Below are 23,905 nucleotides of genomic sequence, written 5' to 3'. Positions count from 1 at the left end.
CAGGGGTGTAGGTGACCACGGAAGTGACGGCAGAAGTTCCATAGAGGAAGCTTCGGTAGAGTCCATAGACTCGCAGATCGGTTCGTCGATATCCCTATAAGGGTCGATGACCCCACATGGGGCGAGATGGCGTACGGAGACAGTGGACTCGCGTCCATCTGCCGTCATCACACGAGCATGCTCGGGATTAGCCTGGAGTACCTGCACCTTATCTACAAAGGGGTCGTACTTGCTTGTGCGTACCGCTCGTTTGAGATAGGCCGGCCCCGGCTCAGCGAGCCAGCTGGGTAAAGATCGGATACTACCCGAGCTTCTAGGGTGGTGGAACAGTCTTTTCTGAGGAGTCTGGTTGGTGGCCGTACATAGGAGAGCCCTGATCGAGTTCAGAGCTGCAGGTAGCGACCAATCCCATTTATCGAGGCCCCGGCCGAGGGTCCTGAGGCTTAGCATGACGGCCCTCCATATAATCCCATTGAAGCGTTCGATCTGCCCGTTCGCCTGGGGTCTGTACGGTGTGGTGTAACTCGAAGCGACATTATTTTGGAGCAAATAACCTCTCACCTCCTGAGACAGGAACACCGCACCCCGATCGGTATGCACGAAGGCCGGATACCCAAACATAGAAAACAAATTCTGCAGGCACCGTATGACCGTGGCAGCCGTCATATCCCTGCACGTGTAAGCAAAAGGGAATCGCGAGTACTCATCAACGATAGTGAGCAGGTAACGAGAGTTACTCGACACCGGCAGCGGTCCTTTGAAATCCATCGCCAATCTCTCCCACGGTCTAGTAGCCCTAACCAGCGTCCCCATGGGAGGGTTGTAAAAACGCGGTTTGAGTTCTGCACATATAGCGCAGTCACGGCAGATCCGGCGGATGTCCTCAATCGAGTATGGCAGATTACCACTACGCACAAAATGAGCGAAACGCGCCACCCCTGGATGACACATAGTGTCGTGCAAAGTGCGCAGCCCCTCCAAAGTTACGATTCCCGCGCACGTAGCCGGCCTCGATAAGGCGTCGGCGACCAGGTTACCCTTCCCCAGGCGGTATTTGATGGTGTAGCAGAAGTCGGCGAGTTCGATCCGCCAGCGAGTGATTTTCTCATTCTTAATACGTTGAGCATGTAAGGCGTCGTACATGAACGCAATGCTTTGTTGGTCCGTGATGATTTGGAAGCATCGCCCGAGTAAGTACGGTCGCCATCGCCGAATCGACTCGACGATCGCGTACGCTTCCTTTTCGACAGACGAATGCCTCCGCTTAGCGGAGGTGAGAGTCCGCGAAAAGAAAGCCACAGGGCGGCCCCCTTGGGAGAGAGTCGCCGCTATCGCATGATCTGAGGCATCACTTTCTAAGACGAAAGTTTCGCTCTCGTCGATCGTCGCCACAGCGGCGCCAGCGATGTCGGCCTTAAGGCCCCCGAAGGCCGCCAAGGCGGCCGGGCTCATGGGGAACGTGTCGCAGGCCACGAGGGGGCGGAGCTTCGCGGAGAAATTTTCCACCCACTTCGAATAGTGGGCGAACAGCCCGAGGGCGCGCTTCAGCGAAGCCCGATCGTTAGGCGGAGCCATATCAAGCAAAGGTCGCAGACGCTCCTTATCCGGAGAGACAGAGCCATGGGTCACGGTGTACCCCAGAAGATCTATCGTGCATAGCGAGTAACGACACTTAGCCTCATTCATGGTTAGGCGATACCTCTGCGCGACCTCGAGGAAGCGCTTCAGATTAGCATCGTGATGCCCCTGGTCATACCCACAAACCGTAAGATTGTCCCGATATACAAAGACATCCGTCAAGTTCTCCTTAGTAACGAGGTCGTCCATAGCCCTCTGAAAACAGGTGACCCCGTTCGTCACCCCAAAAGGTAGTCGGGTGAACTGGTATAACGTTTGACCCGATTCAAAGGCGGTATAGATGCGATCAGCCCTAGAGATGGGGACATGATGATACGCACTACGCAGATCGAGAGTGCTGTAGACGGAGTACTGGGCCACCTGTCGTACTAGCGCGTCCATCCCCGGTAAGGGTTGGCGTCCAGCTGTGTAAAGCGATTAACCGTCTGTGAGTAGTCGATTACCATGCGTCGGCGATGGGCCTCACTTCGCACCACTAAGACCTGGGCCCGCCACGGCGACCGCCTAGGTTCGATAATACCGTCCTTTAAGAGCTGGGCCGTTTCTTCCGCAATGAATTGCGCGTCTGCTCGTGAGTAGCGCCGTGATTTTACCGCTACAGGAGTGCAATCAGTGGTCAGGTTGGGGAACAGCGAAAGAGGCTCAATTTCCATTTTCACGAGTGCACACACAGCAAGCGTGTCAGTCCCACCGAACTCCATTTCCAAACGTCCATGTCGCTTAAGAAAATCGTGTCCTAGCAGAATATCAGCACATAAAGCAGGCAAGACCATGAGATGTACATTTGGAAACATGCATCCCTTTATCACAAGTTTCAATCGACATTCCCCCTTAGTGCTGAGCCGAAGGCCCTGGGAGGCCATGAAGATCCGTCGTGTCGTCCCAAGGACCGGCCACCCATGTTGACGCACCAGCCGTTGATCGATAAAACTATCCGTAGACCCCGTGTCGACTAAGGCCCGCGCAAAAATGCCTTCGACCATGAGCGGAATAATGGCCTGAGCAAGGCCGGAGGATCCGGCAGGTATTGTGCTGTCCGAGCGAGAAGATCGCGCCTCGCGTGTGGATCCCACACAGGCTGCAGTTTTCTGGTCGTTTGGGCAGCCTCCGGAGGGCCCCCGTGCCAAACGCCTAGTTGGACGTGCCGGAGCAAGAGCGTGTAGTTCATACGAGCTGCCATCAGATGGCGCTCGTGTCACGCGAGAAGGATCGCAGCCATCGGCAGTTGCATGTGCTGGAGCAAGAGCGTGTAGTTCGTACGAGCTGCCGTCGGATGGCGCTCGGGTCACGTGCAGCGTTTGCCACAAAGCGAGAGGAGCTTTCAAACCAGAAGCTTGTCGTTTGTTTGAGGAGGGCGTGCGGCTGCCAGTCAAGGACGGTCGCTCCGCGGCCGGTCGTGTTCGCGCCATTTGTTTTGACGGCCCGATGTATCTCACCAAGGACGAGCGTGCAGCCAGGGGCCCACGAGGAGGAGGACCGCTCATCAAAGCCGGGTGAGGCGCCCCGCTCTGTGCTCGGTCCGTTGGCTCGGCAATAAGCCCATTCAAGGCCGCGCGAGCTCGTGTGCCCCGCGCGGTCTTCTTGCAGACTTTTGCAAAATGTCCTTTAGTAGAACACAAATGGCATATGGCTTCCCGAGCCGGACATGCCGACCTGGGGTGCTGTCGATTGCCACAGAAGTAACACGTCGCGTTTCATTCAGGCCTTGGCCTGGCTGCTGTAGCTGTTGCTAGGCCGGAATCCGAGTCCACCTCGGGAGCGGCCAGGAGCTCGGCCGTAGTCGAGTCCGCACCCGTATCCTCGGCGGTAGCTCTCTCTGGTCGCACGAGTTGAGAAGTCCCCGCAACGACTCGTGTGTGGTCATAGGCGGTAGATTGTTCCCGGGCCTCAGTGTAGACGTGGGCCACCCGTAGTGCCTCCGCGAACGTCAGGTCAGCTGTCTGCAAAAGTCTGAGCCTCAGAATTGACGAGCTGATCCCAGAGACGAACGCATCTCGGACAAGATCGTCCTGGACTTGCTCATGTGTCCGTACCTCTTGAGTGCTGTCCGAAAGGAGGTGTCGCAGCTCCTGGGCGAAGCGATCGATCGACTCAGTGGGCTGTTGACGTCGCGTTGCGAGCAGATGCCTGTTGTACACCACGCTCCGTTTCTTAATGTAAATTCGCTTTCGCTCTGCCACGGCGGCATCGTACGTCATACATCGTGCGATGCTCCTGTAGACGCGGTGGTCTACTTGGGTCTGCAGCAGAGACAGCTTCGTTTCAGCGGTGGGAACGGTATCCTGGGCTCCGAACTGGTTCTCCAGCGTTTTGAGCCAGTGAGTGAACTCCGAGCCAGAATCCTCAGCTTGCGGGTCGGCACCGAGTGTCGGTACATTGATCATCTTGTGTCCCGCCATTTCCGTAGATCTTAATTGTGATTAAATGTCGTGGAAATCAATCAGGTCCACAACTTTGTCCCATAGGTAGGTTTAATCACAATTAGATCTTTGGCATCATGCTGTAAAAATACAATCATGCAATCGATATCAGGATCTTGGTATCATATAGAAAGGACCGATAATAATAGTCAAAGCAAGCGAGTCTAGCGTATATGTGCGGGTACGTACCATTCAAGTCTACAGGACTACAAGTCTTAGTAAATGTCACAGGAGTGGCTCTGCGTCGCGGATGTCCCAGGTCTTATAGACGCCCCTCAGTGGTTTAAGCGAGCATCACTCCCGGGTTCAACTTTGGTATATTTTCACTACATGTTGTTTCACGGCTCGGTCAGATCCAGCCTTGGAGACGTTTTTCAACCTTTGCCAAAGGGAGAACAGTTATGGGAATAGTTGCCATTTAATTCTTGTTTAACCTCGAGCAGAGTATGATCTAATATGTATGCTTTGATTTTTATGTGCCTGGCTGAATATGTTTTACTGCCAAATGTAACACAAGGGATCTTTTTTTTTTTTTTTTTTTCTATACAAGATCGAGGCTCGTGAAAGAGCGAACATTAATCACACAGAAAGACAAACAGACACATAAAACAAATAACATCGGGAGCGGTAGACAAGATGGGGAGAGAGGGGGAAGGACACAAACACAACATTTGAGAGCAGGGACCGAGAGACATGGAGACATCGAGAGATCTGTGGGAGGGAGAGGGCTTTGGGGGGGAGGCATGTGAAGGGGGGGAGGCATGTGAAGGGGGGGTGGGGGGGTGGGAGAGGTATAAACATATGGACACTGCCAGGATTTCCAGGAAATAAGTTGGAATTTCAAACAAGGTGGATCTGGGGTGAATTAGTGGGGGTAGAAAAGATCAAGGTTATGGATGGGGGAAGATAAGAGATGGTGGTGAACAGCTGTTTTAAAGACCTGGAGGGAGGAGAGGGATTGAAGGGAGTGTGGGAGTTTGTTCCACAGGCGGGAGAAAAGAGGAATGAAAGAGTGAAGGTGAGCAGCGAGCCGAGATTTCGGCAGTTTAACCATCAGAGGGTTGCTGGCAGATCTTGTGCGACCTGTAGGAATATTTGGGGGACAGAGCACAGAGAGAGCTGGGGGAGCAAGGCCGGAGAGGAGTCGGTAGAAGACAGAAAGACCACCTACCTGCCTGCGGTGAGTGAGTGAAAGGCCCTCAGAGATAGCTTCATCGCGGGAGATTCCAATGATTTTGAAAGCTTTGGATTCAACAGCGTGAAGCCGAGCCAGGTGTGAGGCAGGAGCACCAGCCCATAGGGGAGAACAGTATTCCATTGAGCTGCGGATGAAAGCCTTGTAAGTGGTGAGGAGCTCAGGTGTGCCGAGGAAGGACTTCGCACGACGGAGGATGCCCAGTCGGCGACTGGCTTTGGAGGCCAGCTTGGAAATGTGGTTTTCCCAAGAAAGATCATGGCAGATAGTGAGACCCAAAAGCTTGAGTGACAGAACTTCTTGGAGAGGATTGTTGAGAAAGTAGATGGGAGGGTTGTCCAGTCGATCTTTTCGGAGAGACATAGTAAGAGAGTGAGATTTGGCAGGATTGAAAGACATGTTCCACTTGTTTGACCAGTCTGTGATTTTGTCCAGGTCTTCAGAGAGTGAGGAGGCTGCAGACTGCCGATCTGAGGGAAGAGGAATGGAGCGGCAGAGAGTGGAGTCATCAGCAAAGAGATAGAGAGGATTTTCCAGAGAGTCAGAGAGATCATTGATAAAGACCAGAAAAAGCACAGGGCCCAGCACACTTCCTTGGGGAACTCCAGCCTGAACAGGAAGGGGAGATGAGAGAAATCCATTCAGGGCCACACGTTGACTACGACCAGAGAGGAAGTCCGCAAGCCATGCATGGAGATTTCCATGGATACCATAGGAGGAGAGTTTGGTGAGCAGAGCTGGGTGCCAGACCGTATCAAAGGCCCTTGATATGTCAAGGGAGACAGCTCTGATTTCCTGTTTGGCATTGAGGACCTCCATCCATTGTTGAGACAGCAGAAGCAGCATGTCCAGAGTAGAGTGACCTGGTCTGAAACCAAATTGATGATCAGAGATCAAGCCATTGGAGAAGAGGAAAGATTTCATATCCGAAGCAATGATGGATTCCATGACTTTGCTGATAATTGGGAGCAGGCTGATTGGTCTGTAGTTGCAAGGATCTGTTTTTGCACCTTTTTTGTGTAAAGCGGTAATGTTAGCTGATTTCCAGGATGCTGGCAGATGACCTTGAGCAAAAGATAGGGTGAAAAGAACAGAGAGAGGGTGAGATAGAGCGGCAGAGCAGGATTTTAAGACCCGTGGGCTGATGCCGTCTGGTCCAGTTGCAGAATCAGAGTCGAGGTTTGACAAAAACTCCTCCACCTTGTCAGGAGAGAAGGACACAGAGTCCAGGAGCAGTTGGGTTCGACTGGGAAAGGTGGGAACAGAGAGAGATGGGTTTGGGACTAAGGATTTCGAGGCGAACACAGAGTTGAGGCATTCGGCTTTGTCACGTGCGATGTCAACTGTGTGGCCATTTGAGGTAAGGGAGGGGATGGAGGGGGAACAAACACCAGAAACGGATTTGACCAGACGCCACCAGGATTTGGAGGAAGGAGACAGGTTTGAGAGTTCATTCTTGAGTGAGGAGAGATAGTGCTTCCTGGCACTCCTGAGGGTAGACACACACTTGTTCCGAGCTTGGTGGAAGGAACTGAGATTTCCTTCAGTTGGATTAGCCTTCCAAGAGGCAAAGGCAAGTTGTTTCAGGGCAACTGCCTCACCACAAGATTCAGTGTACCATGGACGGGAGGAAGGGTAAGACAATTGAAGGCGAGATGGGATAAATCTGTGCATGAATCTGTGCAATCTGTGCAATCAATCTTGTTTATAATAACAGATCCCTGGGCCTTTTAAGCCCAGCTTGTTTGGAATAAATAGCTTGAGAAATATCTTACTTTCACACACATCTGTGTCTTCAAACTCGGCCCTCTCTTGTCTGAGGTCATACTTCAGCGCAGCGTTTTTTCTGTTATTTCATCGATATAACAACTTGTCTTTTGCTGAGTTTTTTAGTGTGGCTCGGATTTGCACTGCCTTGTGTGACAAGGCTCTGCGGGTCCGGAAGTGCTCCACAATTGTGTTTTGTTTGATTTTTTATTAAACCACTCTTGCTCCAAAACGTGCCTCTTTCTTGAGCTTAAGAGGAAGCCCGACAATCTGGTGCCGTGACTCGGATACATCCAGCTACAGGTCGAGGAGGGCTCCTCAGGTCGGGAAGAGGCAAGGCCAGCGCTGGCAATAATACGCTGAGGTAAGCATATTTGCACACCTAAATTGAAAGCCTCTTCCCTTCCCCTTGGAACCTCTATCGGCTGTACCTGAGCGTGTATCTCGAACCAAATTTAAGCAGAGCATCAGTGGGTTAACGAATCGAGCAAGGAGGGTGCCCGAGGTTAGGAGGGATACCTCTCAGGTTAAGGCATACCCCGGCGTGGGAAGAAGGCTCGACCCCGGCGTGAGTGGATAAGAATAAATAATAGGTATAAAGCAGACCCCGGCGTGGGAATTGATGAGTATTTTAAGTTAAGCTAGAAAAAGAAGGGACAACCCCTTTTAGGAATGCCCCGGCATGGGTGAATAAGTGCATATCCAGTGCGTTTTTTAAGGTGGGCATTGGGGAGAAAATGTGTACCCGGAGGGAGTTCTGACAATATGCTATAGGCAGCACAAGTATTAGCTCTTTCCGGACAAGAGATGAGGTTAGATCTGGAGAAATAACAGAGAGGATTATAATGCACGAGGCGTGTGAAATCCAGCTGTGAACACGCGAGCCGACGTGCAGGCAGGTCGCTATGGTGACGTGGTAACGGCCCTCGCGGGGAACCGCGAGGTGGGACGGAATCGAGATGGGAATGCGGATATCCCATGCTGTGCACGGCATGGCCGCATTCGGGTGGCCGAGGCAGGCGTGGGAGGATTATAACGAGCCAGAGACAATGATTAAAACAGTGAGATATGAAAGGAAAATGATGCAGCCAGGCATTGTGGTTGCACCTTTGTGAACAACGCGAGTGATGAGATGGCTTGGAGGGATGTGGTGAGCACATGTATGTTGTGCGCTGAGTGGAAGTGGTGCTGCATTGTAGAGCATGCCTCTAAGGAGGGCTGTGGGATGCCAGAGTTGGAAGCGTTTTGTTTTGCATGTCGAGGGAGATATCGGTGATTTTAATATTTGGAAATATGAACCTTATGTGATGTTTGGAGAAGGATAAATGAAATTGGAAGAAGAAGAGCGCAGGTACCAGGTAGGAGAAACCTGGCAGGCAGGAGAAGTGCTGAGGCAGGTGGAGTGCAGGAAACAGGACAGGTGAGCCTGAAGAGGGGATGGATAGGCTCACAGCAAGGGGCCAGGTATTCACAGGTAGGAAGGATTGAAGTGGTTCTTGAAATATTGAAAACAAGATTGTACAAAATGACGCGTGTGCATGAATTTATGCTGTATTGTATGGAGAATGTATACAAGTTGGTCGGACGATCTTATATCTGAATTTAAATCGAATTTTTCTGTCATTGAAGTGTGTATTTGTGTTCATTGTGTGTGTCATTGACGTCTGAATGATTGACAAGGGGTTTCCTATATTGCCTGCAGAAATTAGGCAATGTGGATGAGTACTGGCTACTTGTGTATTGTATATGTGTATTGGATAAGTATATCCCTGAGGCAGATCACCCTCGTGATGAGGTTGTCACGTGGGATGTCATTGATTGCATTTTTGGGTCAGAGGTCAAGGGTGAGATATCCTGTTGTTGCAACCTGACCACATTGGGTGGTGGAATGATATTATATGATGGAAAGGTAAAAATCATATTGAGTAAATTTGGGGCTAAGAAATAGATGGTGTCAGTTTGGATTTTTATTGAGATTCAATGTTGATTCAGTCTGCTTGTGGGAAAATGGCAGGCAAAGGTGAGCCTGTATGGAGAGCATGTGTAGACAGGGTTTTAAAACATGTATTTAATTACATCCCCACATTACCAGCTCTCCAGATTTAGCATGGGAGTAAAAGTCAAAGATGATAGGCTGAGTCAACTGACTGGGTGTTAATTCAACGGCATGGCAGGGACTTGAACTGGGCCGACGGGATTGCAGAATGCGTTGAATAAAGGGAGATACTTAAGGACGGGAGCTCTGAGCTCTCTCGCTCGTTCTCCAGGTCGGAGGAAACGGTTTATTGGGAAAGGGTTACACTTGATGGGCTGCCGTTGCCGTTTGCAACAGAAATGTTGGTTGGAAAGGGGAATGAGTTCTGGGGAAATGAATTCACTTATTGGAGGTTGTGAAAGCTGTTTGTTTAAGAGCATTGACCAATGCCAAAGGGGTTCGGGAGGAAGTGTGAAGAAGGTTGTTGGAAGTGCAAAGATGATAAAGGAAAGTCGACTCAGATGGATTATTTGTCAATGACAGGTGACTGCAGGGATTTGTTGAGAAGGAAAGGGAAAGGGTTATAAAAAGTTGATGGTAAGGCAGGGAATAAGGGAAAGTGGTTGTGGAATGTTGTTTTAGTGATAAGAAAGTGATAAAGGTGGTGTGAACAGTGTTGTTCGTGGTGAAGGCCTTGTGTTAAAGTTAGGGCGTGTTGCTAGGGATCTGGGTGGCTGCACGCGTGGTGAAGGTGTGGCTGGCACCTCGTGTGGTTGAAGGTTACAGTTTCACAGGAGGAGAGGGATGGACGGAGACGGGCGATGTTTTTCAGGTGAAAGAAGGCTGTCTTTGTGATTTGTTTAGTGTATTTGTCGAAGGAGAGGGTTTGATCAAAGATGATGCCAAGATTCCGGATGTGAGGGGAGGTTGATACTGGGAAACCGTCAATGTTGAGGGCGAAGTTATGGGTGGATTTGGTGAGCGGTTTAGGGTCAATGATGATTATTTCAGATTTATCATAGTTAAGTTTGAGGAAGTTGATTTGAAGCCAGGATTTTATTTCAGTGATGCAGTTTGTCAGGATAGAGTGGGTGGCAGTTGGGGCTTTGCAGTTATTGATGGAGATGAACTGGCATCTGTCAGAGAGGTAAGATTTGATCCAAGAGAGGGCAGTGCCGGTAATGTTAAAGGTACGATTCCATGGAGGGCCATTTGAGTACTTTGAAGTGATTTACATCGGAATGCATCTCTTGGAGGACCACCAGCTGTTCCAGGGAGGAAAGGTGTGAAATAGTGACGTCATCTTCGCTGGAAATGTGGTTGGGAATGGGATGGCAGAATTGACGAGAGTGAGTCACAGTGGGTGAGAAAATTGACCAACATGAGAATTAGATCGATTTCAATAAATAGATCGGGTTATTTTCTTTTTATTATTTGTTTATTGGGATATTGGGAATATTCATAATAATATTGGGCAGCTATTGGGCCAGAGGCTAAAACAGGTGCCTACAACAGGTGCATGTGATGCTAAGAGGTATTAGAGGACATTGGATTGACTTTAAATTGAAATGAAAATTGAAAAGGTTCGTGCAATGTCATTTTGGGGGGTAACCATGCTCCAGGTGGGAGGGGCAGCCGGGATACAAATGGGGGTCGCCCAATTTAAGGATGTGGATGCGCACACACCTGGGGCAAGGCGTGTTCCTGAAGCTAGGTGTAAAGGTATTGGTAGGATAATGGAGAGGTTATCAAAGGAAGAATACCAGTTGATGTATTTTGATATTTAACTACCAGCTGCTAATAACGTGAATTATGGTATGAGTCAGTGGATAATTTGTTTACACAGGATGATTGTTGAGATGGGTTGGATAAAATTGTGCACTAAGGCAAGTATATGGGAAAATTGTGCTTCAGATTTTGAGATACTTCTGGGATGGAAGCAATGCAGGATCATGTTTACAAATATTTGTGTTTACAAAAAATGATGGTTGCAATATAGGAAGACAACAAAGCAGGATGGAGAAAATGTGGTGAGTTTCTCCATTGACTGATCATAATTTGGGGGGGGGGGGGGGGGGGAAATGGTTGGTAAATCATGTATTATTAGATGCAGGGAAGATGATTAAGGGGAGGTATTTTCGGAAATTGGTGAAAGTAAATGTAGCATTTGAATTTCCAGACACGACACAGGGAATTGGGCTATGAATAGCCAACCATCTGAGAGATGAGGGAACTAAATGCCAATTGGGGGGCAGGGGGCTAGGAATTTGATCATGGTGTGTGTGAGAAAATGTTTCACAGGATGGACCACGCCAACTGCTGCTACCGAGATGGTCCTCTCACCACATGGAAAGGACCCAATGGCCTTCGGCGAACCGGCCAATTCTGTCATTTCGTGGCAAGATTCGAACACCCACGACTGGATCGTCGACCTAGATGACTCATGGCAGGAGGATATGGCTTTCTACGAATGCTGGCATGGCACCAATGACATGCCGATCCTGACTATAATTCCCTTGAATTTAGTAGTAGAGGTTCTTTTAAGAGCTATTATGCAAACAGCAAGGACGAAAAGACGAATGAATGTCCAGGAGTACCACCGTTTGTAAAGAACATTTTTGGGTTACCCCCTCTGTACAAGTCACCCAACACCACGGATACTGACGCTGATTCAGACAATGAGAAGATTTGTGATAATGAATATGCCACCCTCTCTCCCACAGAACAATCACATGTACAAGGCTTGATGGCATTGGACGTCGATTGTTTGCCCTGATTCGCGAGGACCGCACCTGCATAAGGAGCGCCCCTCATCAGGCCGGCGACTGAGTCACACCTACGTTGGGACAAGTTGTGCGCCTGTGTGGGATCCAGATTTAGAAATATTATTTAGTTTTGATCATCGCGTTTCCCTGTCCTGATAGTTGTTTTAAATAAACCCTTTTATTATTTTCTTTTCTATTCAAAATCCTGTGTTCGCGTGAGTTTAATCACCTTGCAGGTCGAAGACATCGGACCGTGAAGGTAAGCGGCATAGTTCATTCGGTCTCGCGTATGATCCGCCATCAATTGGGAAATGCCTCGTTAAGCTCGATTCCATCCGTGGTGGACGCTCGGTCTTAACTGAGCCAGCCACACGACAATATATATACATATATATAATACATATATATACATATATATTTATATATACATATACATATATATAATATACATATATATATATATATACATATATATACATATATACATATATATGTATATATATATACATATATATACATATATATATATACATATATACATATATATGTATGTATATATGTATATATATACATATACATATATATATATATATATATATATATATATATACGGTCGATATATATACATATATATAATATATATCTGTGCAGTGTCTGTCTTGTCTTGGCCACTGACCGATGACACCTCGGCCAATCAGTGAGGAAGGCTCGAAAGAGCCGCAACAAGCGACGCGCTGATTGAAGGAGAATCGCCAATGACATGAGAAGGCGTGAAAGACCACCAAGAAACGACGCACTGACCAAGAAACGACAAGAGAGAGCTGACATCAGAGGGCATCTGATAAAGGGAGGGAAGATCAACATTTTATCTCTTGGTTCTTCGACCTTCTCTTCCTTCGTCTCTTCGCCCCTGCCTGTCTTCGCCTCTGCTTTTCTCTTCCATTATTTGCCTTTCGTTCCCGAATCGTACCAAACTTCTGGTATGCACCTATCTCTTCCGTGGGTATGTGCTAAGGTATGTGCAAATTTTGTGTTTCATCAAACTTGCATCAAAAATGCAACTTGGTTTCTGGGTCGTACCCATAAACCCAGGACTCATCGCCAGTGATCACTGGGTTGAGGAAGCTGGGATCGCTGTTCACAGTCTCCAGCATGTCCTGTGCGATCTCCAAACGGAGTTGCTTCAGCTCAATCGTTAGCAGCTTTGGTACGAACTTCGCTGAGATTCTCCTGAAGCCCAAATCCTCCTTCATAATGGAATGAACGGTGTTGAATCTTACGGATCGTTTCCACTTGGGAATCGCCAAGCTTTACACAAAATTTGATGCAGTAGCGTTGTTCAAGTTTTTCCGTCATTTTGTCAAAAACGAAAATCCGACGGCGCTCACTTACATTTCCTCACTCATTGGCGGTCTGCCGTCGAATGACAGCTTCTGCAGGTGTGAAAAAATTCACGCGTGTGCATTAGGATCGCCTACATACGTGCACCAATCAACGCCTCCCTAGCTTCTTCTTTTTTACGCACGAAAAATAAAGGTCGGATACTTTTTGAACACAGTAGTACTTGGAAAAGTACCTTGGAAAAAGAGAAAGGGCTATACCTCTGCAGAACGAAAGACAAGAAGACTTTTCTCAGCTCGACGAACAGGAATGTGCTCATACTGCAAACTCCCGACCTTGTGGGTCGATGCAAGGCCTGAATGGATGGAAGTGTATGACACAACCCTCTGACAGATCGCGAGATTAGGTTCTTCTGAACACCAATGTGAAGGACATATTTGGGGCTTGTGCATGTACAGATAAATTTTCAAATGACGATATCTTACGATAATTCACCAAATGTCCGTCTGTCCGTTCGAAGGTACTGCAAAATCGGCTGAACCGATCGCAACGATATTTTGGGTGGGTAATCTTGGGATCTCCAGGAGTAAAATAGGCTATTTAGTTTTTCCAATTTCAGCTTTGGTCTCCAGCATTCTCAGGTTTGGACTCCCGCATAACACTCGCATTCGCATAACGTTCATTGTGACGATGTTTCCATTGTGACGATGTTTCCATTGTGACGATGTTGCTTTCCCGAGTGACGCACAAACGGCTGCACCGATCGCTGCACGGCTGCACCGATCGGACTCGGTGACCTCGGACAAAGACCTTTTATAAGGACACGGGTTGAATCCCTGCTTGAGAGAATTCCAACCCCCTCCCCGCCATCACGGCCGTCTCTCCAACTCACAATCCCACGAGATATGCGGAAAGGACAACGCAAAACCAATATAAACATCATCCGTATATAAACATTCGTATATAAACATCATCATTCTCACAGATCGCTGTTTCCATCGATCTTGCCAAGGCCGTAACACCTATCGGCTCAAAATCCTTTTAACTGTTGATTTGGTGTTTTTTACAATGAAGGAAACACGTATCGGGAGTACATACGACATCGGGAGTACTAACTGCACGCGTCTTCAGTATCAAGCTTAAATCTCTCATGGCGAATCTGAAGAGCGGAATGCTTGGAGTAGTAAGGGCATTTTATGAGATATTTCACAAATCTGTTAACTAAATTGTTACCAAAAAATTTCTTCACCAATATGTTTGTAAAGGTGTGTAATAATATGTGTTAAAATGTTGAAGTTCAACTCCCGTGGGAAACCCAGAAAAAAAGCTGTTGAATTCGGGTACCGAAAAATTATTTTCGAGAATTTTTATTTTTTTTAATCGGCCCTTAAGTAACTTATGAGGGGTCAAATAAGGGTTTTTCATGATTCTGAGTTGATTGTTAACATTTATATTTTCACTTTTACATTTACACACAAAGTAGCTTTTATTTCACATACATATATAATACTCAAGAGTTATTTCTCATTCACAATGTCAGAAGTTTCAACAGTCATTGTCTATGTCTTCTTCAGACTCAACAACATCAACTGGATCATCAAAGACAAAATCATCAAAAGACATCAACTGGATCACATCTCGTAGTCCAGAATCTTCCATGATGTTACCCATTGATCCAAGATAAGACTTCAGCAGGTGAAAACCACCCAACCTTGGAATGACGGGTAGATTTCCCTGCTTTATTATATTCACAGCCTTCAGCCAAATCGGAAGATCAAAGGTCACTATAGCGACCCCAGCGTGCCGTATGCACTCTTTCAGAGTGGTGAAGATGGTGTTGAGGTCATTAGGGTCTCCTTCAATAACTGGGAGGAACTCGATCTGTGTGCTCTGCTTTGCATCATTAGCATGGATTCTCTTCATCCAGCCATTCCAGTTGGAGTGTGGGAACTCAGGATCGTTGGCTTTGATCACCCACCCCGCTGCCCAGAGTGTGTCACCTGGAGTGAGGAGTGGCTGATCATGAGCCAGGGAGGAGGAAAGCTCAGCGAGGGGGAGAAACATGATCGCGTTCGTTCCTATCTGTTTCCTGTTCGTAAATGGAATAATCTTTACTTCAGTTCCTCTCAGGATCTTGGCTTTGTCGAGTGCCTTCAACTTCACCCGGGGGAAAGCTGCTGTTGTCTGTGGATCTGGCAAAGGTGGTGCCGGAGAGGTGACTTCGATCCAACCCATTGAGTGAAAGGGAGTGTTTCCGTGAATAGAGACAATGTTTAAATCTATATTGTCTCCAACAAACTGAGTGACTGCATTGTTTGTTTCCCCAACCTCCATAAAGACCACCTGATCATTACTTGACAATTCACTTTCACTGGCTGGCACTTTGGCTGTCATCACTGATTGATCCTCAAGCGCAGCATCAACCGCAACCTCATCATTGATCTGTTCATCGGTTTCCTCCACAATGGTGTCAAGAGTGCCAGAAGTATCTGGAACATCATCTCCACTCCTACTATTAAGGAAGCAGTATTTGTAGTTTTGTGTCTCCGTGTAAGACTCAGTGTATCCCAGCCGGTGGAACTTGTTGAGCATCCATTTTGACCCAAATCTATGATCAAGTTGTATGGCAAGCCCCATTTGGTGTGGCAATACTCCAGACCGAGGTCGACAGGCCTTAATAAAATTCTGCCCCCAAACGGCAACTCTTTCGTCTGTCTTGACAATCGGTCTCAAGAACATCTGAAGGCTTGCAGGAACAAGTGTCAGCTGACTATCGATGTCAGTCATACTGTGTGTGGTGGGGTATGACTTTGGACCTAAATCAATCAAGGCAATATCATTGGATATGAACTTGAGTGCCGTCTTTATGATCTGAGTCTTCTCATCTCCATGGTCAAGATTAGCATGATGCACTCGCAGAATATTGTCGGTGCCATCTTTGAGACAGAGTACATCTGCCCTTCTTTCCTGTGTTGTGAAATACAAGGTGTCTTCGTATTTCTCTAGAAGTTTTATCTTTAGCCAATGCTTTGAATAAGAAAGGCTCTTCTCTGGTGACTGATCAAACTCCTGCAGCTTTTCATGGACTTGGTCCATGTTCATTACCCCATGCTCTAATTCTGAGTCTAACCATTCGCAGAATTCAATAAAAACTGCCTCTCGCTCCTCATCAATACTCCTCTGTCCTCTCTTCCTTTTTCCTTCCTCATCAGTCTTGGACAAACTGTCACCTCTCGCAAACATAAGTTTGCATCGCAAATGGTACAGTGTTTCTTCTGCTACCAAGTCGTTGATCCCTTCCAGGCGTCCAGTGACTTCAGTGCCCCAGTCATCCCCGCGACTCCGTGCTGTCTTCAGCAAGCTTGCCTTCAGTGTATCTGCAGTCAAATTATCTGGCACTCTGTATTTCTTTCTAGCTTGTGCTGGATTATTTTTGTAGAGCTGGGCTGGTTGGTTGCAAAGAATGCATACATCCTTATACAGGAGGTCAACTGACTGTGATCTTCTAGAACTGCAGCCAGTTGATGAACTGAACTCACAAGTAGTGCGTCTTCTCTTCAACTTTGATGACTCTTTCTCTGCCTTTGATGCTTGAGCTGACTTCTTGGTGGTTGCAACAAAGTTGTTGTACAGATCATTTTTACACTTCTGGTGGTACCTCAGTTTTCCTTCCTTTTGAGCCTCCTTCATACGTTCCACAACAGTAACATTTTCGACAGTTTCTGCTTGTTTCAATAAAGTTGAGTATCCCTTTGGAGTTGCCTGTATGAGCCTTTCAGCTGGTGTATCCGAGCGTGCACAGATGAAGCAATTGAGCACAGGTGGAGTAACGTCTTCATCCATATTGCTAGACTCCATGTCCTGCAAAGTAGAAAATGAGATTTATTTAGAAATTATTTTTCCACAAAGGAGTGTCTGTGGTGAAATATAAATGTTAACAATCAACTCAGAATCATGAAAAACCCTTATTTGACCCCTCATAAGTTACTTAAGGGCCAATTTAAAAAAATAAAAATTCTCGAAAATAATTTTTCGGTACCCGAATTCAACAGCTTTTTTTCTGGGTTTCCCACGGGAGTTGACCTTCAACATTTTAACACATGTTATTACACACCTTTACAAACATATTGGTGAAGAAATTTTTTGGTAACAATTTAGTTAACAGATTTTCATATGTTTCCCTTACTAGAGGTGTGGTGGGCTACTTCGGCATGATGGAGAATCAGAAACGTGGACTCCCACACTGCCACATCCTGCTGATACGTGCTCCCGCATGACGTTATTTTCCCGGGTGCCGCACAAACGGCTGCACCGATTGAGATTTAACAGATGTTTATATAAATCGTTTAAAAGAAAAAAAGCCTTCAATTTCTGATATTTAGCCTTTTCATTTGGGCCTCCCAATCGAAGCCCCGCCCGTAGGGCGGGTACCGTTGCCCGTTTACTAAATATCATATTTGTAGGTTGGCGGTGGTTGAGAGGAGGGCTGTGTAACAGCTGTGAAGGCTGTTATAAATATATATTTTTGGTTTAGTTGCAGGACCGCAAGACAAATGATACTACATATTTGAATGTATTACTAAAAGTTGGTGTGTGTGTCGTTCATTATCTCCATAAGGATCACGATTCATGGACCAAGCTGTGAAGTTTTCATGTTTTCAAAGTTTTGTGCTAAGGGCTCTTTCCGGGATCATCACCGAGCCGTGGGCAGCTTCAACTCTAGTTTGTTTGTAGGTGTATGTGTATGTGTATGTGTATGTGTGTGTGTGTGTGTGTGTGTGTGTGTGTGTGTGTGTGTTATATCCACAGACAACGCTAGAATGTACCAATTGTAAATGGTACGAACAAATAAACTCTCAATCAAGGATATTTCTTGTTTTCGTACATTTCCACGAGTCCGATTTCCATTCAGGAACAGAACAATTACGGTTAACAATATTCAAATTTCCACTCTTTCGTTTAAATGCTGAAAATTAGGTTTAAAATACAATTTGAGTTCCAGCTTTCGCGCTTGCATCGGCAAGTCAAAAGTGCCCACCGAGCCGAATCTGTTTACTGTAAACACACACACACACAAACACACACACACACACACACACACACACACACACACACACACACACACACACACACACACACACACACACACACACACACACACACACACACACAGGCTTCCTTTCCCAATAATACGTCAATTCGAAAGTTGCGTGGTGTTTGTGGGCCATATACTATTTAATGGAAAAAACATTTTATCTTTTGATAGTCAGCCCAACGCTATCACTCCACTGCTGTGGCAAATCCACTATTACTCACTGAAAGCACAATCTGAATTCAGATTGTCTACAATCAATCAATGACACCCTTGGGCAGGCTGCCTCATTTACACTGTTAAAAACCCACCTTTAAAGCTGTCATTCAGTATTGTAATAATTGTCAAAAAAATAAAGATCAACTGAATCTTTGGTGGTCAATTAAAGAGCTAATTAAATAGGTAAAGTACAAAACAAGGAAGAAGGAACAATATCATACATCTTCAGGTAGTGCTTTGACAAGTTCACTGTGAGCCATGGGTTTGATAGAAAGCTGGTGGATAACTTCACGACGTACCACGTCCTCCCCAGTTACCTGACCGAGGCCTGGCACATATCTTTCCCCTGCAGACAAGAGAGTATACCAAGGTTGATTATATCGTATAGTTGTTTATCATAGCTCATATAGCATTGTTGTTTATAATAATTCATCATTTATTGGTGCTCGCATGCTGAAAGAAACATGCTGGGCAAAAAACAATTGCAAAGGAACACTACTTCAAATGTAATGAAATGGGGATCAATTCGCTGTGACAGGTTATTCACCAACCTACAACCATGATGATCAAATGGAGGAGCTCTTCCAATAGTGTCGCATTGTGCTGCACAGCATCCTGTACAAATGACAGGAAGGGGGCGGGGTGGTGTGGATTTTATTAAACAGTATACCCTTCACACATCCCGGTGTGTACCCCGGCCTAGAATAGGAACACCGTATCCCTGCGCATCGTAAGAGGCGACTAAGGGTTGGTGTCAGGAAGGGCATCCGGCCATAAAAACATTGCTTCAAACAGGGAACCATGATTGTCATGGGGCCCGCAACGCTAACCCCCACTCTAGCGGGGAAAAATGGCCTTAAAATGATCATTCATTCATTCATTCATTCTTCACACAGATTGACAAAGCAATTTCCATCTTTCGCCTGACTACAAGGGTCACCCAACAGGTTCCATCATTACAATTCTTACGTTTGAAGTGAAATGTCAGTGTTTGTATAAGAACACATATATACCTTCTCAATATTTACCCCACACACATGAAGCAAAAAGCGGGGTTAAGCAATTGGTTCATGTCCTTCTGTCTGTATTATCAGTTTATGATCGAGGAACAACTTGCGTAAATTGAATGTTATATGTTTAACACGAATAGGAAGCCAAGTCTTTCATTTTACTGTAAATTAGCATTTAATTTGTCCTGACCACACATGCATAGAGAGGAGTGAGATAAAATGTTTCCTCTGTCTGTCTGGCACACAAAAAAAATTTCTAAAAATCATTCCAAACAGGAAACTTGCTGTTTTTAAGGATGTTATAAAGGAAATGAACAACAGGCACGAAGAACTAATGCAACGTGTTACATAGGTTAATTCAAGCCTCTTTAAACCTTTATTTAAATTATTGAATTGTAAATTTGAACACTGTAGAACACAAATCACCTTCTCATACTTCCAAGAACCATGCTGTATAATCGGTATATAGCATGACAGGGCATGGCATGCGAGAGGGATAGTATTGGGGTGAAGAGGAGGCCGGGTATATGGCCATGTACAAGAGGATACAGCATCAGGGTAAAGAAGAAGACACCGATATGGCTATGTACGATGTCGATTGATGCTGCATTCTATGGTGATCAATAAAGCCTCCATTTCCTAAACTGAGACTCAACGTCGTCTTATTACAGTGTACTGTATAAAAGTGGTGTATAAGACTGCTTCAGCAGCTCTAAACTTCCAGATTAAAAAAAAAAGGAGATCTTTATAAAATCATTATTTCATTAAAATCGAAGTATATACCTGAACACTGTGGAGGTATAATGTTCTATGAACTCTCTAGATACCAAAGTGTTTTGTAAATATAAAGTTTCTCATACTTTGTTTTGTTTCAAGATTTAAATAATGGCAATTGTGTATCAAGGATGTGGCTTCAGCAGAAAGCTTCAGTCAGAGAGCATTGGTTAAAACTCATGTTAAATCAATGGTGATGGAGAAGTAAAAGTCACATAAAATCCATAAAGAAACTCGTAAAGAAAAATAATAATAATCCACTAAACTCGAGGGAAGACGTTTTAATACAGCTACATCCACTTCATTAAGAACCCCTCTGGAGGAAGGCTTCTCTACTGGGATCAAAAGGTTGGTTGACTACTGTACTTCACCAAATGCATCAACGTTGGGGTACAGAACTTGTAGGATGACCCTCATAAGTCCATATTGGTCCCAAGCAGCAGAGGGTAACACATTTTATCAACAAAAAAGTTGATAAGAGTATAGTTATTCTACCGATTCTACCGACCGTCTTCTACCGACTCCTCTCTGGCCTTGCCCCCCCAGCTCTCTCTGGGCTCTGTCCCCCAAATATTCCTACAGGTCGCACAAGATCTGCCTGCAACCCTCTTATGGTTAAACTGCCAAAATCAAGAATCTCTGCTCACCTTCACTCCTTCATTCTCTTTTCTCCCGCCTCTGGAACAAACTCCCTCACTCTCTTCAATCCCACTCCACCCTCCAGGTCTTTAAAACAGCTGTTCACCACCATCTCTTATCTTCCCCCATCCAAAACCTTGATCTTTTCTACCCCCGCTAATTTCACCCCAAATCCACTTTTTTGAAATACCAACTTCTGTCCTGGAAGTCCTTGGTGTCCTTGTGTTTTATACTTCTCCCACCACCCCCCCCCCCCCCCCCCGCTTCCCACGCCTCCTCCCCCCCAAGCCCTCTCCCTTCCACACATCTCCCTGCTCTCAAATGTTATGTTTGTGTGCTTCCCCTTCTCTCCCCATCTTGTCTTCCACTCCCTCTTTTTATATATCTTGTTTGTCTGGTTGATTTGTTTGTGAAATAAATGTTAGCTCTTTCACGAGCCTCGATTCAGTAAACAAAAAAAAAAAGTTACAGCCACAGTTAATGAGGTATAGCTGACATTGCAAGTAGTAGCTATTTGTCAGGGGAAAAAAGAGGGTTCATTCTGAGGATGATGATGATTTAAAAGAGAGGCTGAGTAGGGTAGAGGATGATGTGGTTGAGCTTGAAAGTGGTTGGATGTCAATGAAAGCTAGTCTGTTGGGAGCCGTTGGTGAGGTATGTGGATGGACAAAAGGACCACCGAGGCACTCGGAAACATGGTGGTGGGATGATGAAGTTGGAAAGAGGATTGACGAGAAGAGGAAGAAGTTCAAGGAGTGGCAGAAGGCGTAGGGTACGGGAGCAGAAACAGTAGAGCATGAAAGTTATAAGGCAGCCAAGAAGGCTGCAAAGAAGGAGGTCGCAAAGGCGCAGGAGGCATGTAGGAAAATGTTCGGAAAACGCTTGGATTCGGAAGAGGGTCAGAGAGCAGTATTCAGGATTGCAAAGCAGATAGCGAAAGAGAGGTGTGATGTGATGGGGGTGAGTTGCTTGAAGGATGAAGTGGGACAAATCGTTGTCGACCCAGATGGACTTAAAGGAAGATGGAAAAGATATATGGAAATGCTGTTGAATACAGAGAATGAATGGGATGGCAACATAGAGAGTAACCCAGTTTTAGGACCAGCAGAGAAGATAACTGAGAAGGGAGTTGAGGAAGCGATAAAAGCAATGAAGAGTAGAAAAGCGGGAGGGCCGACAGGAGTTGGGAGATATGTTGAAGGCAGCAGGAAGTTGGGGTGTGAAGAGAATGACAGAGATCTGTAATCTGGTGGAGAAAGAAGGCCACCTTCCTGTGGATTGGGAACCGAGTACCCTCGTCCCTCTATACAAGGGGAAAGGTGACCCTCTGGAGTGTGGCTCGTACCGAGCGATAAAGTTATTGGAGCATGGAATGAAGGTATTGGAAAGGGTGTTGGAGAGGAGGATAAGGAAGAAAGTGAAGATCGACGAAATGCAGTTTGGATTTATGCCAGGAAGAGGAACGACAGACGCGCTTTTCATTGTGAGGCAGTTGCAGGAGAAGTACATGGAGCAGAGGAAGAAGTTGTTTCTTGGGTTTGTTGATCTGGAGAAAGCATTCGATAGGGTTCCATGCAAAGTATTGACATGGGCATTGAGGAAGTTGGGAGTGGAGGAATGGTTGATCAGAGTAGTGATGTCAATGTACAAAAGAGCGCGCACAGCTGTCAGGACGAAAAACGGGAACAGTGGTGAGTGAGGTGAAGGTGGGAGTGCATCAGGGGTCGGTACTAAGTCCACTACTATTTGTAGCTGTGATGGAGGTGCTGGCTCAGAACGTAAAGGAGCGTTTACCGTGGGAGTTGTTGTATGCAGATGATCTGGTGTTGATTGCGGAAAGTATGGATGGACTGAAGGAAAAGATGAACAAGTGGAAGGAATGTATGGAGACAAAAGGTCTGAAGGTGAATATCAGAAAGACGAAGGTGATGGCAAGTGGTAAAGCATGTGGTGAGGTGGAAAGAACTGGGAAGTGGCCCTGTGCTGTGTGTAGGAAGGGTGTCGGAGTGAACTCCATTCAATGTACAATGTGCACTGAGTGGGTTCATCAAAAATGTAGTGGTCTGAGAGGGTCAATAACCAGTGTGGCAGCTACATTCAAATGCAAGGTGTGCACAGAGAGAGCTAAAGATGGAGGAAATGTTGAGTTGGATCTTGGAGACGGCGTGAAGCTGGAAGGTGTGAAAACATTTTGCTACCTCGGAGACATGCTGAATGGAGAAGGTGGATCAGACTCGGCAACGGTTGCTCGAGTGAGATGTGCATGGAAGAAGTTTCGGGAACTGAGTGGCGTGCTGATGAGGAGGGGAGTGTCGTTGAAGCTGAAGGGAAAGGTGTATGCTGCATGTGTGAGAAGTGTTATGATTTATGGGAGCGAGACATGGGTAATGAACGTAGAGCAGCAACGTAGGTTGGAAAGGGTGGAAATGCGAATGGTTCGATGGATGTGCGGAGTATCGTTGAGAGAAAAAACCACCTTTAGAGGCCATTTTTCCCCGCAAGCGGGGGTTGGCCTTTTTCGGGCACCGTGGTTGTTGTTGTTTTTCAGTCCCCTTTTTGAAGCAATGTTTTACGGCCGGATGCCCTTCCTGCCGCCAACCCTTTTTGTCGAGGGTTGTATCGTTGAGAGAGAGGAAGACAAATGATGAATTGCGACAGATGATGGGAATAGAGCCTGTGATTGATGCTGTGAAAAGGAACAGGTTGAGATGGTTTGGTCATGTGTTGAGGAAGGATGAAAGTGACTGGTTGAGAAGAGTGATGGAAATGAATGTAGAAGGAAGTGGAGGACGGGGAAGACCGAGAAAGACTTGGCTAAAGATAGTGGAAGAAGAAATGCGGGCAAGGGGGTTAACAAGGAGAGATGCAGAAAATAGGGCAAAATGGAGAAGATTGTCATGGGGACCACAAGGCTAACCCCCGCTCTAGCAGGGAAAATGGCCTTAAAAATGCATGTTGTTGTTGTTGTATTGTGAACCAAGCTTTTCCTAACAAAGGGATAATGCTCAAAATGTCAGCCTCACCTTGTTTCTCATGGCAGCAAGCAGACTCTCAGAGATAAAATTGATCG

The 23,905-nt window shown here is 46.4% G+C and overlaps 1 protein-coding gene across 1 annotated transcript in view; it reads right to left on the bottom strand.

Annotated features, from left to right (window-relative positions):
• UBR2 (ubiquitin protein ligase E3 component n-recognin 2) overlaps nucleotides 1-23,905 on the bottom strand; it is a 327,955-nt gene that overhangs the window by 67,686 nt on the left and 236,364 nt on the right. The window contains exons 20-21 of the mRNA XM_078766741.1: nucleotides 18,964-19,027; nucleotides 18,634-18,758 (exon numbers count right to left, since the gene is read on the bottom strand). Coding sequence (XP_078622867.1) covers nucleotides 18,634-18,758; nucleotides 18,964-19,027 — 189 coding nt within the window. The remainder of the gene's footprint in view (nucleotides 1-18,633; nucleotides 18,759-18,963; nucleotides 19,028-23,905) is intronic.

Source organism: Myxine glutinosa, chromosome 12 (genome assembly GCF_964187855.1).
Source record: "Myxine glutinosa chromosome 12, kmMyxGlut1.1, whole genome shotgun sequence".
Taxonomy (NCBI): domain Eukaryota; kingdom Metazoa; phylum Chordata; class Myxini; order Myxiniformes; family Myxinidae; genus Myxine; species Myxine glutinosa.
The sequence above is the reverse complement of the archived record's forward strand: the minus strand, read 5'-3'. Positions and strand labels throughout refer to the sequence as shown.